This window comes from Lissotriton vulgaris, chromosome 1_1 (assembly GCF_964263255.1).
Source record: "Lissotriton vulgaris chromosome 1_1, aLisVul1.2, whole genome shotgun sequence".
In the NCBI taxonomy this organism is placed as follows: Eukaryota; Metazoa; Chordata; class Amphibia; order Caudata; family Salamandridae; genus Lissotriton; species Lissotriton vulgaris.
In genome coordinates, this window is record NC_141685.1 from 711759053 (window position 1) to 711779588 (window position 20536).

At 42.7% G+C, this 20536-nt stretch overlaps 1 protein-coding gene across 2 annotated transcripts in view; it reads right to left on the minus strand.

The window, feature by feature from the left end:
* DENND1B (DENN domain containing 1B) overlaps positions 1–20536 on the minus strand; it is a 1279546-nt gene that overhangs the window by 320598 nt on the left and 938412 nt on the right. For both annotated transcript variants that reach the window (XM_086954825.1, XM_086954820.1), the window contains one exon: positions 13969–14094. In XM_086954825.1, coding sequence (XP_086810951.1) covers positions 13969–14094 — 126 coding nt within the window. The remainder of the gene's footprint in view (positions 1–13968; positions 14095–20536) is intronic.

Here is a 20536-nt window from a genome sequence, read left to right on the forward strand (position 1 = left end):
AGAACACACAAGGTGTTAAGGGCCCGCAGGGCAGCGCTAGTCAAGGCAAAAATGTTTCGCCCCCAAGAGTTCAGCCAGCGGGTCTCCCGGGACGGCGGAGTCAACAATGGCGGCAGGGAGGGAAACGCGGTCCGCAAAAGGGGGCTGGCCGCCGAGGTATAAGGGGACAGACACTCCAGGTCACGTGGCGCCAGGAGGTGCCAGTGCAGAAGATGCTGGGGCACTGGGCCCCCTGAGGCAGGCTACCTCCAAGCCCCGTCAATGAAGAAAGGAGGGAACCCCCAAAGGGGAGTAAGATTTCTCTCCCACCAGGTCTGCCGGAATGTGAGCCACCGGGTCACCCATGCACAGGACACCCACAGCAGTGGACACTGCGTGATCGAAGGCGGCATCTGCCTCCGTAGGGCCCAGTGGCAGAGAAAGCAGCTCCTCCATGGACGACGGCTGCAAACTAAGGTGGCCGTCCTCGAGACCAATCGGGATAGGCAGGGGCCAGATCTGGAAGCCAGAGGGAGCCGAAGAATGAGGGACCTGCTGCTCTTCCGATGAACACCTCTGCCTCATGAAGGGTGGAGAGCCGCCCTTCGACGCCGGTGAAAAAGACACCACACGTCGGCCAGTCTCCGGAGAGGACGACACCAAAATACAGCCTGCCTCCGGGGAAGATGGAGGGTCCGAAGACGAATCCGTAGAGTCCGCTGCCTGAGGCAGGACGCCAGAACCATCTGGCGTCACTGGACAAGAGTCCACCAAGTCATCCCGCGCCAGAGACTTGAGTGGAGCTGGAGTCGAGCCGGCCCCGGACGGCGCAGGGACGATGCCGACCCGACCCCCACTAAGCTAGACACCTGAGTGGGGGAACGAAACTGGCCCGGGGAATGCCCCGAAGTCCTTCGGCAGCCGCAGCCCAGAATTTGGCAGAGATCGATCGGCAACCCATGTGGCGGGCCAGAGACGATTCAGCCACCGACTCGCCCTTCGAGGCCGCCACCTGTGTGAAGGAATGAGAGGGGCCCGGAGAGGGACGAGGGGTCCTCATCCGGCCTCGACCCGGAGCGAGACAAGGAGGGGCCGCCGACCCCTGTTGCTCCGCATGGGCCTGCTGCTGCCGGCGCCGTAGCGGTGTCATTTTGGCTTTAGACAGGACCACCTTGTCAAAGGACCGGGAGGGGCTCCAGTATACGACCCAAGCCCCGGCTACCTCCTGCGACGCCACAGTGACTCCCGCAGGAGTGTGCGGCGAGGCAGAGACGCCATGGCGTGAAGGTGGTGCCCCCGATGAGCTGCACACCAACATCACCACATCCACCAAGTCTGGATCCGAACCAGTCAGCGCGGGGCCGGAGCCATCGGCGGTGCCATGGAGGGCCCTGCGCAAGGAGAGGGATCCACCAATGCCCCAGGAAGAGGAGGAGACGCCAGCGGGCCTGCAGAGCCACCCTGTGTCTCTCCATTTGGACTCTCGAAGCCCCAACACCGGGAAACAGTCGATAGGACGGCACGTCGGACCGCATCACCCGCGTAGAGTCCACGACCCCGATCGGCCAGTAACCAGCCCCGGGGACAAACTGCGACACTTACCCATCGGGGAGTGATCTCATGTGACATTGAAGAAGGCTGAGGACGACGATCACGGACGTATCTGAAGCCGCCTGCTGAGGTAGACAGAGGGAGGACGCCAACCTGGAGAGACGAGCCGAGAGAAGTTTCATCCGGCGCTCCCGCCACGAATTCGGCTTCAACTGTCGACACTCCGCATAATCAGTGGTGCAGTGATCCTCCCCAAACACCACATACAAATGAGGTGAGGGTCGGTCGCTGACATAAGACGCCCACAAAAAGAGCAAGTTTTGAAGCCCAAAGGCATTCGCACACTGTCCCACCAAGAGAAAAAATGGGGAAAAAAAGAGAGCCCCAAACAGGCCCGAAGGACCGGATCCGCGCTGCATGCGGAAAAGAAAAACACTGACGTAGGCACGCCGGGACTGGTCTTATGTGACCTTGCTGACGTCACGTACACGGACTACACCTGGGCAGAGTCGCGTGATGTCGCCCAGCCCCCGTCGCGCAGGGATGCTGTGGCAAAAGTTTTCCGGATCCAGTCTCACGCCTGGGGATAATTGTACGTGAAGGAATCTGCGGCTAGTAGACTTTATCAGATTGTTATTTTATGCTTATGCCAAAAAAAGAAAAAACTTACACTTGCCACAACCTAAATGTAGCCATTACATGTATGTAATAAAAAATATAAAAAATAAAAACACTCTCTGATGTAGATGTTTTACAAGTGACGCTTAAAATAAAACAAACCTTTCAGTTGTGTCATGCATTTTACTATACTTTTGTGAAAGACGAGAAGAAATCACAAACAAACATTCAAATTGTTGGCAGCTACAATCTCACTTAAACACTATCACAGCAACTTAAAAAAGAAGACAGGAAGTAAATTACTAAGTAACTGCTCAAATGAAGTGCAATGAAAGTAAATATAATTTTTTTTCAAATATAATTTACACAAATAAAGTTAAATGGCACAATTTGAAAGAGCTTTGTTACTGAATAGAAAGGAACTATTTTTAGGCAGATGTAGATACGCTTTGTGCAGTCACTCGAAGTGGAGGGAGCCGATGGGTAAAACAGGCTGACCCATTGCCTACGCTGTATGCTGTTGAGGACGGAAGCAAAACGTGAATGACATTTCAACAGACGAGTGGATGAAGCCTGCTGACTTAGAGGTCCTCAATGTATTTAAATTATGCATTTTGGGGGGAAACAATAGTCTTGCAAGACAGCTAAAAAGGGATCAAGGGCTGAACCTATAAATGCAACTTGTTGATTGAAACGAACTGTCTAATGCAATTTCACTTAAAAGGTATAACCTGTTCTGGTGTGGCTTGGCGCTGCGTTCCAGTTATATGACAAATCCTCACTTTACAACAATGAAATAAAAGCTAAAGAAGTTTCTCTATTGTATTTTATATTCTGATGACAAATGACAGCCACATTGCAATGGTGGTTCTTGCTGTTCCGCGAAGACACAAACCTAACACATAGCTTCCCTTAGATTCAGTGGCTTCATTTAATACAAAAAACAAACAAAAACACTTTATTGTTTGAAATGCAATAGATCATGTTTTTGTAGCATTCTTTATGGGGAGTAATTAAAAATTAACAGAGAGTTTAAGGATGAGGAATGGATGAGACCAGATGGAGTGGATTAATTCTTTCTACATTTACAGACCCATAAGATACAAACCTTGCAGTTTTAATCATGACAAATGAGTCAGTGCCCTGGCTATGAAACCTCCATTTCACTTTAGTTTACGGTAAACAAATTGCCTGTTTCATGCTGAGAGCCTCCAGGACATTTTGGCGATAGAATGCATTGCAATAGTTAATTCAGAATAAAACAGCGATTATGTTTCAAACAAACGTCCTCCTTGTTTTCCTACACTGAGAGCCTTACACTACAGCAGGACCAGAGAGCATGCACTTCTATTTTATTTATAAGGAGACCCGTCTCCAAAATAGCAAAAACTAAACTATTTACAAAAAGTCCAAGTTGGTTTCTGTGTATGACAATGCAGAAACGCATTGTGTAGAATACTCGACCAACAACAGGTACCTAAAATCTGGCATATTCGAATTCTAAAGTCACACGCTCAAATGCAGGCACGTCCAACTAACCCTTTTATCCTTTCAGTGTTAAATTGAGTGCCCTTAAAGTGATTAACCTAGATATTTAGTTTTTTAAATTTATATATTTATGCTACTTAAATTCAAATCTATTATTTTAAGCAACATCCCCCAAGAGTGATGAGTACAAAAAGAGGTTGTATATTGCTTGAGGTGGATGTGCTCAAGCCCGGCTAAAACTCATTTGCTGAACCTGCCACACAGACTTGCTAGCTTTTGAGCCCTCGTTTCACTGGGGTCGTTGTTCGCTGTTCTCAGTGGATGATAGGCCGCCCTACTACCTACTGTGTTCCCCCTTTAAACAGGGGAGTGTGATCTTGCATGAGCAGGCACTGTAGAGATGTGAGGGCTTCCAGTGGTGGCCAGGTATTGTGCTAGAAGATCTAAAAGGGTGAGTGGGCGGAATCCAGGGCCCCTTGCAGCTCCCGTGCTATGGAAGTTATGCACGCAAGTTGACCTGTAGCCTCCAGGAGGAAAGATGATTCCCATTAAATTATTAATGCACTTTTTACCATTATTTGAAAATGTGTAGTTAGTTTCAAGTCCAGAGCATTCACCTTACTTTTCCCTGCTGTGTGTCTCGCTGCTGCAACACAATGGAAAAGGTATGCCCGGAGCCAAGGTTAAGCAGTCCCTACCAGACTTGAGAAATTTGGAATTAAAATTGCAGAGATTTGTTTTCTCCATTTACTGGGTATTTGTTGCATTTTTTTTCAATTTCTAACTAATATTTAGAGGATCCTGGAGGGCTTAGTTTTATTCCACTGATTCTCATCAAGAGCTCTATATATTTATAGCCCCTATGCAATCACAATACACTTTAACTGCTGAAAAGGGAGGTGCAGGGGGTATCGCCCAATTGACGCTGAGCTGCTTTACGTGTTTAAGTGGGCCTCCTTATTAATTTATTATTTGTTTATTGAGTTTTGTATACCAGAAACCTGACCCGAGGGCATCAGAACGCTTCACAGAGTCAGTACAAGCAGCAACTACCTGAGAAACATTTAGAGTAAATATAGATACATATGACAGTATGTGACGAGGTATACAAGGACATTCCCTTGTATACATTACTGCCAATCCAGTTTTGAGGCAGTTACTGTACACATACTGTACACGAGATTACCAGAGGGGTACATAAAAAAGTACATAGTAACAGTAAAACAGCTGCTCTTGGACAGGCAATTGACTGTAGATTCGGATTCCTCTGGACAAGAGGTACCTGGATACATTTGCTGACAATGGATTGCATTGCTGGGACCAAAGAACGCTGTTGAGTAGCTGTATTGTTCCTATTTTGCTGTGCTGTGTGTGTAAATGTAATTTTGCCTTGTGTTAGAATAGGGGGACATGACTATGAGAAAAATGTGCTAATGAAGAATTTCAGAGGGACGTCTCTCTGGGTTTCTGCCAAAAACAGATATAGTTTCATATGAGAAACAAGCTTCATTTGGGTTGTAGGCCTACTGACAAATCAAAGTGGTCTTTTAAACCACTAACACCACAGAATATTTTGATAAAATGGGATCATTAGTAGCTTAGTCCATTCAGAGAGATTCCTGCTCTTCAATCGAAAATGACATTGCACCTAGTTGGGTTTTCAGCAGCAGTTCCGATAGGACGGCTGACCCAAGTCCCTATATTTATGCAGATGCTGGAAATGAATATACATCATCGAAGTACTGCCAAAATTTAACAGCAAACAGCCCCATTCACTTCTTACATCTATCACAATTAGGAGTTCATTAATTTCAAACTGAGTTATAAGTTGTCCAAATAATTCCATAATACTAATTACACGCTGCTATTAGATATGTTAAAAAAATAAGTGTATAACTCAAACCATATATAACACCCAACGGTCATTTTAAATGTTTTTATTGCTTCAAATTCAATTCATAATGGTAAAAGATTCTCTGCCTCCACCCACCTTTGGGTCAAAGAGTGGCTACTGCCTACTGGTGTGGCGGTCTCAATCCAAACAAATAGTCTGTGCCCAGATTAAGCCCCAAATGTTAATCAAGAAGCACTCCTCTCTTTTGAAACGAAAGTAAAATCCAAGGGTAAGGCAAACTTCAAGCGAAGAGTAAGTGAGAGGTTGTGCATGTTAGGAAAGCTTTTTGCTGCATAAAACAATAAACCCCTGAATTCTCAATCTCCAAATTCCAGTCCCCCCAAATGACAACCCTTTATATGTATATCCTACCTTTAAAACATTGCTGCTACGCAGGAAGTCACTAATAATAAGGGCCCAGAAAAAAAATGAAATAAGATTCAATCGTTCATTACATGGAACAGAAGGGCTAGGCTCTTTCAATGTTCAGCAATGCGAAACCAACATATCCAACCTGCCAACCTGTTACAGATCATTACTATTCTCTCATACTCCCACGTAGCTGACAAGGGTCAGCTGCTCAGACTCAAAATTAGTGGGCTTCACAATATTCACCACTGACTACTATTTATTTTGCCTATCAGTATCTGCTCCATCCACTTCACACTATTTACTACTCCTTACTGCCGTAGAGAGTTAGCTTCGCATGATGCCAACTATTCCCTTGACTTCACATTCCCACTAATGTGAGCAGTCATCCTAGTGCTACCTATCCGTACCAGCTTCTAACACTGTTTACCAGTATTTAGATTATAGCTTTGAGAGCACAGGCTGCCCATCTCTAGAACTTCCTTTAACAAAAACCAGTGCGTTCATAATGATAATCTCAGAAGTACAAATATGATTTTTTTAAAGTGATGGTGAACATGGCTCCAGCACTTGATCAAATATCACGTCTCCTCACTGTGCGTCAAAATATACTCGGTCGTATTAAAATGTGTGTAAACGTATAATTCAAAAAGCATGTAAAAATGTGAAATCCAGGGACAGTCTGTCTGACTACTATTTAGTACAGTCTCAATGGAATAATGTACAAGTGAAATCACTTTTTGCATCTTGGTGTATGAAACGTTTGTTATGAAGAGTTGCACGTTGCAAACTAATTTAAAATAATTTCAGGCTTGTTTCAGTTAAAAACAACAAAACTCACAACAATCACAATTGTTTTGCAAACACATACGAAAATAAAATGTTTTTATACAATAATAAATAGAAACATATAATACATACATTATAACTCAAAAGGTGCAGTTTCCAAAACATTTATTTCATAGGTAATACATTCAAAGTGACTACTAAAAAATGCCCATTGTAATTGATATTCCAACCCAGACCAGTCAACATTCTAAGCCACAATAGCATACATTTAAATGAAAAAGAGGAAACCCATTCAACCAGAGATGTTCACTCGTTTCTTTCTACATATGATATAATTCATGACAAATTATGTCATTCTTAAAACCGCTTCAAGTAATTTGCACATTTGCACGCATTGTCCCTACTATAGTAGTCAGACAAAAATTGGACCTGGCAATTTACATTTGCAATTTCCGAAAATTGAGATCAACAATTCCCACAACTTCCGCGACTTCACATAGGAAAAATGAGAGAAGTAGAATCCTTTTCCATTAATAACCAACATGAACAATTGTAGGTTTAAATCACCTCTTCTTTGCAATTTCTTTGAATTATATATGTCATTGGGAGCAAAGCCCGGTAATGAGATTATTTCATTTTTACCTCGGCTTTTCTCGCAGTAGTGTTGGACTAAGGAATATATTTATAAAATAGTTGTCATGCTATTACACTTCAAAGACGTTTTGTGTAAAAAATGTTTTATCATTTTAGCTTCTTCAGGGTGATTCCAACAATCAAGTGTCAAGTTTGATAACAAAAAAGGAACTCTTTGTATAACTAGCCCATGGTATCTTCAGCCCACCTGGGAAATTATTTATCTCTAAAATGACTGTAAATGTAACAAGAGGCTTTTGTTTATCCCCAAACAGTAATTGTTTCAATTCAGTAACATAAATTAAATTAAAAAACCTAGGCACCACTATTTTGTAAAAACACCATGTGTTTGTGCTCCTGAGCACTTCACTTAAATGTTTCTGCACTAGTATGTGGCATGCCACCACTAATCAGTTTTCAAGAATAAAATCAATATTTCACATGTATCAAAACAAAAATATGAAATTAGGATTTTTAACAATTTTGATTGGTGTGAGAGAAATTGCCATAAAAGACAACTGTATTTATGTGTCAATGATATTGGCTTGACTTAAACAATGTGGACGAACCCACTCAGAGTATGTGTTACAATCACTAGGTGTGGTAAGTACATGGACCCATTAGGTGTACTTAAAAGACCCCTCACACACCAACCTGGTTGGTGTCATTCTTCATCATTAGGGTCCCAACCAGTTGGCTGAGTGCCCCCGGTTGTGCTACAACGCCTGATTACAGCGGAGCTGGTGTCGTGCGCATATGTGATGTGTTGTGAATTATTTAAATTAAAAATATCTCTAAGAATCTTTGCCTCTAGACTTTATTATTGGCGGCGCAGGATATGGTTAAAACCATATGTGGTGCAACTATCAGGAGGTTATTACCTATAGTTGACTATGTGTTGTGGTCTACATGTTTTAGCCCATGAAAGGATGTGTGGAAGGACTTTCTTCAGGACCGGGTGAGACTTCCATTGGTAAAGATGATATCCTAACTTGTATTTTCCCACTGCCTCAGTTTTAAATCACTAATCTTGTTTAATTTGAAGTCAAGCGTTTGGATATCCCTCACTTGTTAAAAGAGGCAGCTTCTTCGGGTACAAAGTCCCTCTACAATTACTGCCTATCACTTTCACTTCTGGATGAATCTGAAGATGAATGGGGCACCAAACCAGTGCTCACTGGTATCTCCTATGACATAAGAGTTCTTATGGATGTTGGTGGTGTTACTTCCCTTATCATGTATTCTCTTTGTGCATCTTTTGTATCATCAATCGCTCCGTTTTAGCCATCAACTATTGGAACCTAGGTCCCTGAGCTTTGCTAGTTTGCATCCTTTTCAACTGACAATTTCTGGCACATTCTCTACCAACTTTACTTTCCTGGGGTGTCTCTCAAACCACTTTCTCCAGTACTGTAAAGTATAACTTATATGATCGGTTTTTTAGCATCCCTATAAAGATATTTTGATTTTTACTTTTATAAAAGTATTGACACCCTAATTCTCTTTCACCTGGGGAATCGTACTGTCTTTATGGCCAGTAGGAGGACATTTGGCTTTGGATCCGGGATTAATTTTAATCCCGTAGATTTCAGTGTGAGCTCCACAGAGTTGATGAAACTTGGACCCTTCTATAAATTTAGATTTTGATGTTTTTGCTCATGAACCAGGACTGTTTCAAATCACGGTTTCCTTTGTTTAGAAGTTGGGGTTTGAGTTAAATAAAAAACAAATTTAATTACCCAGATTTATTTAATGACATCTTCCCTCATCTTCTCTTACCCAAAATGAACAAGTGGTGATTAACGTCATCTTTTAATGGCTAGCCCAAAGTAATGACCTGCACCCTGGCCTTCTGATCTTGTTTTGCCATTTGCACTGGAAGAATGTGGTGCCCATCTGGTTCAGGACATTACAGTTCTTTGGCCACCTTCAAGTCCTTTATTAGCTTCCTATGCTTATGCACATTATAATTAGCACAATTTGTATTGCCCAAAATTCGCACAACGGCAATGGACATTTGTTATTTTTAGTGCTAACATATTTGTACCAGTTGGGTCACCTGCTGTGGTCTGTCAATAAAAGTACACTTATACTATAGAGGTTGTATTCATCTTGGATTAGAGGAAGATCATTTTTCTTCTGCAAAAGACATGGCACTCCTTACTTTATCAGTGGACTAATTAGCCACAGTTTTGAATGCATAACTGCTGACTTACTGGACTATGGCTTGACTTGCTGGGAGGAAACATATCCAGATAGCGGCACGCTCACTCATTCTCTATTTAAAGAATAATAGCTCTGAACATTAGAATAACAGCCACATTCAGGAGAACTTCCATCTATATCAAAGTTTGCTTTATGTGCACATAAATGATTTCACAACAGTATCTTCAAGTGCCACCCTTTGAGTCGTAAATGCCTGTCTGTCAGTTCTATAAACACATTTACTGACTGAAAATATCCTGAATTTTAGTTTAGTCCTTATATATCTAAGCATATTTGATTATTGCACATTCATGGGGCTAGAAGTATGAAAGACTGGCTAGTTCATTGCACTTTATAAAACTACAGTATGCTGAGGGTGCAGTTTCATAAGTGTCAAGGTTTAATTTGGCCATGGGCATTTTAAGGAATCGCGAAAGACAAATCTACAAAATGATCTAGATTATTACTGTGATCTTAAAATTGGTGTCAAGTGGCTGCTACATTTTTTGAAACTGGGTTAAAATCTATTGTCCTTGGAATCTCTAGCAGCAATTATATTCTAGCGGTAATAAAAATACTAGGAGCTTAATGGTCCTTAAGCGAGCACAGCATACTAGTAAATATACTGACCACTTCCAATGCTCAGAGTGTGAATCAAAAACAATCTCAGCAATTATGACTCTTTGAGGAAGAGGCATCTTCATATTAGCTTGCTGGGGAGCTAACGTATATATACTCTGTGAAATCAGACTGGTGAGCCTACTGAGAAGTAACTTCTGTTAAAGGTGATATCAGAAGAATTAACGTCTACGAGCCCTGCCCTTATGGCAATAGTTGCCAGAAGTAGCCAAGACTAAAACCTCAGGCATGTGAATAAGACTCAATAACTTTGGATTCTTTTCATAAATTATTTTCACCCTAAATACTTGTTGTCCTAACTACTCATGTTTAATGTCTAATATTCACTAGGTTAGAAAATGAAATATAAAATTGCCCAGTCTTGATTTGGTCAAATGAAGACAAGATACTGGCAGATTAATTAGAGACAGAATATGTCTGAGAAGGAGGAAAGAAAAAACACCCTTCTAATTAGTCTCCGCACAAAATGTAACCCACTTCTTACTACAGAGACACCTGCAGTTTAAAGAAGGAAATAAGTCTAAACCATACATGAACATATTGAAACTGAATAAATATGCATGCATAGAGCACTAACACACTGACAGACACATTTTAGACATGATTGGGAACTTTTATAAGGCATCAACCTCAGTAATAGCTTTGAGACAACCAGTTTACCGTTTGAGAGAACACTTTGGAACGTTGTCTACTCTTTCTTTCAACCTGTCAACATTGTGGTGTGCAGCATGTGTTTAAACTGCAACAGGGATATTAGTTTTGTGGTGATGGGCCCCACGATAGGATCTAGTTCCACCACTGTGAAGGTATCATGGGTCATCTGTGGCTTTTGTCAAAGAAATCTAATGATATGGCACCAAAATATTGTCAGAATATTGCCTCATATAACCACTGTGTCCTAAATATCATCTACAAAATTATTGCCTCTTCGGACTCGATAACAAAAATGTACACCTACTGAAGCAAGTTTTGTAAATGATGTTTAGAGCACACAATTAAGTCAGACAATATTTCTGTGTACACTTTTCTGACATGCAACCCTCTAAAACTTCTATTTTGTTTAATAGTTATGTGATTCCTCCTTGTATTGTAAAATTGCCACAGCCTTTTATTGTAATCTAATGTAGAAAATCTCCAAGCATATCTAAATGTTAGTGTTTCCCATTAATTCTTCTCCGAGATCTTGAAAGCCTTAAGGGGGCAAGAAAATGTTGATATGATGAGTGGACTTAAATTTAATGACTCCAAATTAGCCATTATTCTGTAAGCCTCACGTGCCAGTGCAAATACTTCCCTTCTGCATTCACAAAATTATCAAGAACCATGCTCCTAACGTCATTACTACCATGGTCAACCATTGCTGCAGCCAGCACTCTCATTAACTCTCAGTTACACTTAAAAATACCTTTTTTTGAGAGAGGCTTCACAGTAGGTTGGTTAGCCAGCAAAAGTTTCAAAATCATATCTCAGACATTCTCAGACGTTTTCAGTGGCTCCTCTGTCGAGGTTTAGTACAATGCAATATCCTCAACCGCACTCATCAGTGCATAGGTATTACATTTTAAGACCCACATTACACCTCCCAGATTTCCTTTAGAAACCATTGATCTATTCACCATCAACTTTTTCCGTAGCCAACTCTACATCTGTGGGTCAATTTCTCTTTTGATATCATAAAGCTGCAGAATAAACTCCAATTCACCATCAAAAAGAAGCCCTTAAAAGTCTTGCTGTAGCTACGCGTGTCTGAGCCTGGTCATATTCCTATGGGTGTGTTCTCTATCCTTCTGCCCCATGCTTTGTCCCTCTTCACTTCTCTCTTCAGTGTCATCTAGACGTTTCAATCCATGGAGTGCCTCAATAAATTCAGTAAACATCCTAATGTCCTCCTCTTTGAATGCAATCCTGTAGGAGTTAAATGTAAACATTCTCTATCTACACATACAGTTAAAATGGCAAATGACGATTTTTGTATACATCAAGATGCAGTCTATTATAAAAGGTTTATTCCATGCACTGTTAGAAATATTCACCTTGGCATGTTCCCTATCCAAATAGTGGTGCTATGTTTCATAATTAACAGTTTCAAGGCAATATCAAACGTCATACTTTTACTTTGTCCAAATAGTTTAAATCATCAAAATTGATTTTCATTCTAAGCTCAAAGACATTTTGTCACCATAATAAATGTGTTCCCAGGATGATCAAGCTTTATGTCAAGCTATGGTACCCCTTATAAAACATGGGGTCAATAATGATGCATTTGATATCACTAGATGTACCAATTCAAGAACCACTCATTGATTTCACAGATATCCAAGTATACAATTTGTGTGAAAGGGTAGAGTCTGTTCACTTTGCCCGGCCCCAAAAAGCTGGAAACATATGCTTGTGTAATGGGTGGTTACCCCAACATTCTTCCCAGAAGTAAAGTTGAGTGCAAAATTATACACTCACTCACCCATTTTACACTAAAGACAATGAGTCTATGAACCACAAAGTGTGTCAGGTTTCCAGTTCTTCAAACACACCACAAATCACTTGGCGGTATTGGGTACCGCTAGAAGCACACATGATCCTCTGTCAACATCAGATGAATAACATGGCTATCACCCATACAAGGAGTACACGCAGAATGCGACAGCATCAGAACCTGCCAGTTGTATTCTCAGATTGAGCAATATCTGCTGTTTCACGTCAATGTCATCATTGATCAGAAGCACAATTGATAAGGTAATAGTCCATATGAAGGCCCATAGCCCTGCCCAAAGTCAGTTTGGATAATTGATCATGAATGAGTGATACAGCACGCCCTTGCATCCCGCTTATTTATGAACCACCAAACAGGATAACCCGATTTAGACTTCCCAGAAATTAAAAATCATGTTCTTATCCATCTTATGTTCTAATACCACCCCCACTAATTTATTAGGAGTTCCTTATTTTTGTGAAATTCAAATGAACCACACCAATAAATGCCTCTGACCGGGATAAGCAAAAAGACTGGGGAGCACTGTCAGCTGTGTGGTTCTCACGTGCCAGGCCAAGCCAGAGTGAGGACTGGCGATGCCAGGATGCTTTGAAAGACTCTCCAGGTTCACAACAACTCTAGCCAAGTGATGCCTGAAACATTCTACAGAAGCATCTTTCTTGGCACTTGCCCCCGTGAAAGCCTCAGCTTTCTATCCGTGGGCTCAAAGATATAATAAACCTTTCCATTTCATGTTCAGAAACATGACTCCTAAAAAATCACATTTCTGTGCATTGTGTTCAGTCGGCTTCTCCAAGGAGCCCACAATATTGCCTAGAGACACTTAGTTACAGAACTGAAGTACTTGTAAGTGCCCCTTCTGGACACATTTGATGGGGATATTTGTCCTTTTTTTTTTAAATTGAGACTGGTACATATCTTGATCTTGCTCTCTAAATTAAGTCCCCCGCTGAGATTATTTTGTCAAGAGACACTTTGGCCTATTACCCACAACCATTTACTGTGCAAAACACACACAAAAGATAAATCTAGCTTTATACAATTTTACTCATAAACAAGGAACTGGGTAAATACATTCCCATTGTGGACTCATGTTTAACAGAGAAGAAATGCTGGATACGTGTTTAACGCTATGTTCTTGGTTGGTTCTTGGACAACTCAAAATGTCTATTGGAAGGGACATTTCTCAGTTAACAAATCATGGGGATATCGTGAACGCACACATTATTTTCAATCTCTGACAACTGGAAGTTGAATTACATACATAGTTGCTGAGAACAAAATGGACCACGTGAAATAATGAAAAGCTTACAGGTTTGTATCTGAGTGCATCTCTGTAGGAGCCAAAGAGTGCCGCTTGCGCTCGAAGGAAGGCCCGAGCGACTCCGTCTCCGGTAGCTGTCGACTGCTTCTTCAGCTTACTTTTCAAGGCCGAGACCTGCATGACAAAGAACCGTTAAATTAACACCTTGGAAATTGGTGCAGAGAGGTATGAACTCAATCAGCAGGCTGCAGCCGCGCTGTCGGCAGGTCAGTGGCGGGCACGTCCGCCATCTTGAGAGCTCATCCCCGGTCGCCGCGCGGAGCACCTGCTGCCCTGCTAATTGAAATGGAAGCGGGGGTTGGCGAGACAGTGCTAATGCAAATTGGTTTATGCTTGCTTTCTCCCCATCCTGCTTAATATAAATAAGCGTTAATTATTTTACAGATAAACTGATGGTGGGTACTTTAGGGCCGATCTACAGTATTGACGTTTGTCTACTGCTCAAAATGCACTCAAAGAGAGCATCAACTATGGGGCCATTTGTTCAGGCCCTGTCAGAATCACTTGCATACCCTGATAACTCCCCTTAACAGCATGGCCTAACCTTTGAGCATCACATGATCCTTGAGACAATCACAGTGAGGAGGAAGGAGCAGCTGACCAGTGGCATAGCTTTACAATTAGACCAAGAAATAATTCTGCATTATCAATATAATCAGGAGGACTCTCACTGCATCTGTAATGGAACCATGGGACGTTGTGCTAAGGGACCCCTAAATAGCAGGCAGCGCTAAACGGATATAGTAATGGCTGACTGCTCACCACTCATGCTAAGGGCAGAACCAAGGGCGTTACCAAGACCCCTGCAGTGCAGGGGGATCTTAATCAGTCCAAGGAAACCCGCAAGCTATATGGGAGACTTGGGGGCCGTCACATTCTGCAGAGAGAACCATTATTTTGCATTTCGCCACTGAGCAGGACATCCAAGGAGAAAAGTGCATAGTATTGCTATACAGCACATGTAGTGAGAAGAGAGGCTTTGGGCTTTTTCTCCAGTCTGATTTTAGCGTGGCAAGCCAATATCACTTGTGCCTTAAAAACAATGGCTATAGGATGGGTTAAAAACATATGCACTTGAGTCCGTTTACATATGCACCTTTAATAGAAATGCCTAAGTATGCTAACAAAGGGAAAACATCCATTACAACTCATGCATTATAACGTAATGCATTTACAACGCAACTATTACAACAAATGTGTCATTAAAACACATGCTATTACAACGCATGCCATTACAAAGAATTTGCTATTACAACGCATGCTAATATATCGTGTTTTAAGGTAAGTGTTTAGGTAAGTACTAACACAGAGCTATCAAACAAGTCTGCACAAACTCATCGTCATAACTGAGTGAGAGGATAATTAAACAGAAGCCATCCTTTTTTTCCCAAAACTGGCAGGTATTGTCTTACCAAACACAAAAACTGTGCATGATTTTGGGAGCACATTAGACAGACCCCTAAAAGGGTCCCCTTTCTAGTGCAGCTTATCACTGGTCTGTATACTTTGAAAAGTGAGCTGTAATTTCTTTCTAGCACCGAGCTGTTCTCTGCAGTCATGGCAGCGCTTATTGATGAAGATTATAATTGAAGTGTCAAGCTAATTAACAACTAAACTTTGAATAATGCTAACGAGAACAGAACATGGCATCAGAGAAAAGACCAGCTCTACAGGTGATCAACCTTCACAGTTGTGACATTTTCCAGTGTAAAGTCACAGCTACTGTGATCTGATCAAAGCGCGAGATCCCCATTGGGTCCAATTAGGACCGTAGTTTTGAAAAAAAAGAAGATTGAGTTATGATGTTCATAATCTATGCAGCAAGGCCTTTACAGTATAGGCCTTTTCCCCAAAGCTGTGATCTTTTCAATTTATATCCAAGCGCCATGGATCCAAATGAACCTTTACAGGCAGTCGTTTAGACCTCACAGCACATGCACCGAGGCTCATTTCAGCGGCTGCAGCTCCGGCCAATGAGCAATTATGGTGACAAATAATTCAGATTTTGTGCACGTGGTATGTTGTAGAACACGGTCTATCCTGCAGGCAGTGCACGTGAACGTGTTTAATCTTGGGAAGAATTGTGCATGCTTAAAAAAAGAACAAAACAAGCATATCCATTGAGTGCTTTGATGGGTGAGATTTCAACAGATCTGAATTCTAAACTTAGTTTTCTGATTTGAACAAATGTGTGATCTTGAGCAAAGGACTTCCTATCACTGATTCGATCCCAATTTGCAGCCTCAAACGTAGGATACATCGGCAGTAATCAATATTTTTTTTAAAGCTGGCATTTTTATCTGAACACCGTTGAGCAATGAGTGCTCGTTACATCCGTACATGATCATGGAGTTGTTGACGTGTAAATCAAGGGCTTAGCCATCGATGGTGCAGCACGTGCGCCAGTACCAGGGCCCAGATGTCCGAGGGAAGCACTGAACTTTGATTATCACTGGATTTTACTACCCAGACAACAGTCATTGGCGGGATGCCGTATTTTCATTGCATGCAACAGGCCTATGGCATCCTTGCTCCACCACGCAGGACGTTGAAGTGTACCTGTATAGCCCACGTATGACATTCTGGTCAATAAATGTCTAATTAGATTTGATGACAATACCTAACCACATTAGACACCTCTGTTCTCCCTCCAATTAGCACCATGAATAAAGTATGGTTGAAATGCAATAATAAAGGAAAATCAACAACAACCTCAAAAGATTTAGAAAAAGACCAAACTAAAGCTATAGTATTAAATCAAGACCATACAACACCCATCTAGCTAGACCAGGCCCCAAACCTAAACTATGTCAGCAGGCGTTCCTAATTCATGGCTTTTGGCTTGATCAACTGGAGTAAGACCGCAAACAACTCCGGTTACATCTGCAGACTATACGAGCAGAAAAAAAGGCAATGGAGAGAATTCTTGAATTAATAAATACTATGGACCGCAAAGTGCCCTATCTAATTTTAGACAGGAGCAACCTTCTAAAAATCAACCTTTGTCCTAGTCCACAATGAGCTGCCCATCCTTAACAGCCAGGTCAGGTCACCTTGGACCTTAACTATACTATAAATGTAAGCATCCACAGTCCACACTTGCAAGGCCAGTCCACAATTATTGACTGAGGCCACAGCCCTTGTGAAAGCGAAAGCCATGGTTCACATTCATCTATACATAAACAGGCAAAGTGCATAAGTGGCAATTCCACAGCGCTCTTCATCTGGTGTGAAATTACCAGCTCACTGCAGTTTGGAGATGTCAGGTAGCTTAGGATTTCTGGCTGTAAAACCAACGTGTTCTCTAGCAGGACTGCTGAGTTGATTTGCACAGCCTTAGCCCAATTTTGCCTGCAGACAAACCAGCAAACAAACAAGCATTGGCGTAGCTAATAGGTCTCGCCTTTGGGACCTTATAAGTGTTTAGACAGAGCTATTGGCATTGTTAATGCCTTTAAGCTGGGTTGTAGAGCATTGTGAATGCTGTGCAGCATGTTTAAAAGTTATAATGAAAAAAGTGTTATAACCATTTCTGTCACCCTTTATATAACCAAGAAAACATTATATACACCTGAACGACCCTAAGAAAAACAGAATTAACACAAAAAAGTGTTCTTGTTTTTTTTGTACATGCAATGCTGGTAACTTTTCCCAGCATGTTCTAATGCTTACTTGTTTAGTTTTTTTTTGTTATGGGGGGAGGGGGGTACATAAACAACAGTCGGTGGAGGTTGGGAAATAGTACCTTAATTACAATAGGAGCACTTGAGGGACACTACGGGAGAATCAACAGAGTCCAGATTCCGAGGTCAGACAGGTGGTGCGGAGTGATGCTGAGGTGGCGGGGAGCTAGGGCGGAGGTGATGCTCAGGTGCTCCTGAATGGTACCAAAGGGGTGCTGAAGTGGTGGAGTGCTGGTTCGGAGGTAATGCTCAGATGATGCTGAATGATACTTAGATGGTACTGAGTGATGTTGAGGTGGTGCTGAGGGATTCTGTGGTGATGAGTCATGCTGAGGTGGTGGAGCTGAACTGGTGCCCAGGTGGTGCTGAGGGATGCTGAGTTAGTTCTGTGATGAGGTGGTGCTGCACTGATGCTGAAGTGGTACTGCGTTGGTTCTGAATTGCTGCTGAGGTGGGGCTGCGCAGGTGCTGAGGTGGGGCTGCGCTGGTGGTTGTGAACTAATGTGGAGGTGGTGTCGTGCTAACACTGAGATGGTGCTGTGCTGATAACGAGGTGCTGCACTGCAGCTGAGGTAGTGCGCCACTGGTGCTGCAGGTGCTGCACTAGTCGTGGTGGTGCACTGATAAGGAGGTGGTACTGTGCTGATGCTAAGATGGTGCTGTGCTGATGCAGTGCTCAGGTGGTGCTGCGGTGGTGCTCAGGTGGTGCTGAAGTACTGCTGGGTGACGCTGTGGTGGTGCCGAGTGATGCTGTGGTGGTAGTAAATGATACTGAGGTTGTGCTGAGTGATACTTTGGTGGAGCGGTGCTGGTGTTCAAGTGGTGCTAAGTAATGCAGAGCTGGTTTTGAGGTTATGCTGCACTGGTGCTGAGGTGGTGCTGTGCTGATTTCGTGGTGGGACTGAGTTGGTGCTGCATTGATGCTATGCTGATGCTGGGGTGATGCTGCACTGGTGCTGAAGTGGCACTGAGTGATACTGCAGTGGTGGTGTGCTTGTGCAAGATGGTGCTCAGGTGGTGCTGAGTGATACTGAGGTGGTGCCGAATGATATTGAGATGGTGGTGTGCTTGTGCAAGTGGGTCCTAAGGTGGGGCTGAGTGTTACTGAGGTGGTGCAGAGTGATACTGAGGTGGTGGTGTGCTGGTGCTCAGGTGGTGCTGAGTAATACTGAGGTGGTGCTGAGGGATGCTCAGGTGGTGCTGAGTGATGCTGAAGTGGTGTTGCATGATGCTGAGGTGGTGCTGAGTGATGTTGTGGTGGTGCTGAGTGATGTTGAGGTGGTGCTGAGTGATGTTGAGGTAATGCTGAGTGATGCTGAGGTGGTGCTGAGTGATGCTGAGGTGGTGCTGAGTGATGCTGAGGTGGTGCTGAGTGATGCGTTGGTGATATTCAGGTGATGCTGCACTGGTGATGCGTTGGTGCTGAGTTGCAGCTGAGGTGGTGCTGTGCTGATGCTGTGGTGGGGCTGGGCAGGTGCTAAATTGGTGCTGTGAAGGAGGTGGTGCACTGATGCGGAGGTAGTGCTGTGCTGAAGTAGTGGTGTTGAGTGATGCTTAGGTAATGCTGCACAGGTGCTGAGGTGGCGCTGAGTTATGCTGTGGTGGCACTGAGTGATGCTGTGCTGGTGCTGTTCTGATGCTAAGGTGGAGGTGCTGAGCTGATGCTGAGGTAGTGCGGTGGTGCTGCACTGGTGCAGAGGTGGTGTTGAGGTGGTGTGCTGGTGCGGAAATGGACTGTGCTGGTGCTGGGCTTGGGCTGAGTGATGCTAAAGTGGTGCTGTGCTCCTGTTGGTGTTGTTGGAGTGCAGTTGCGAGCAGCGGCTTTGCGTAGATGACTTGCTTGAAGGCAACTCTGCTCATAAAAAACTGTGTAGCTATGCAAAGAAGTGCTTTTCTTCTATGATATACCATCCAAAGCTTAACAGAAAAGTGAATGTAATGAAAAAGTCATTCACACAATGGAAAGTGTTTTACTTTTCAAAGGCAAAAAATGTTTTGCCTTTGGAGCACTCCCCAAATACTTAAACATGCATTTTCTCCCTTCCATGGTTATCTGGCATCACAGCTATGCTGCTCTCTTACCTTGCACTATGAATAGGGAAAGTGTTCAACCCAGCAAATGGCAGAGAACAGGTCATTTGTTGGAGAAGGGAGATCTTATTAGACTAACACTGTAATTTTATGTATGCAGATTACATTTGGTTCATGCATAAAGTATAAGCATTTTGATTTAAATGTCGCCGAGTAGTGTCCTAGCGCATCATGTGTCGCCCAAAAATTGCTACAACTTGTTATACCATTGTAAATGTTGCTTTGGGTGTGTTTAGAATGAACTTTGTTTATTGCATGGAAACACAACGTTTTAGTTTGATCCTTTACATCTTGGCAACAGCCACCCAGTAATTCTTTCTCTATCGAGTAACAATAAAGAACAGCAAAAGTGGCTTGCCTTCCCCAGCCAATAATGTAGCAGGTTAGGAAGTAGGTTTTTGTCCCGGTGGGAAGCTTCGCAACCAGTGATTATAAAGCAGACTACACAATGTTCACGTACCAAAAAAACACACATATGCAGGTCATGGTGGGGAGAGCAATCTTCACAGCTATGCTAATTTTCTCTTTCATAGAGCTTAGCTATCTTTCTAAACACAAATACAAAGTAATCAATCGGCCGTCACTCCAAACGTCTTGACTGACCTTTCTTGTTTTAAAAACAAGCATTGAAAATGCAACAGGTCCCGCCTTTGATCAAGTTAAAGCCATTTGCTTTGCTATACAATACCATCAGCAAAGCAAATGGCTGTAAGTTAATCAAAGGCGAGACCTATTGCATTTTAAATGCTTGTTTGGCTCTGTCTTGCACATTCAGTCATGCA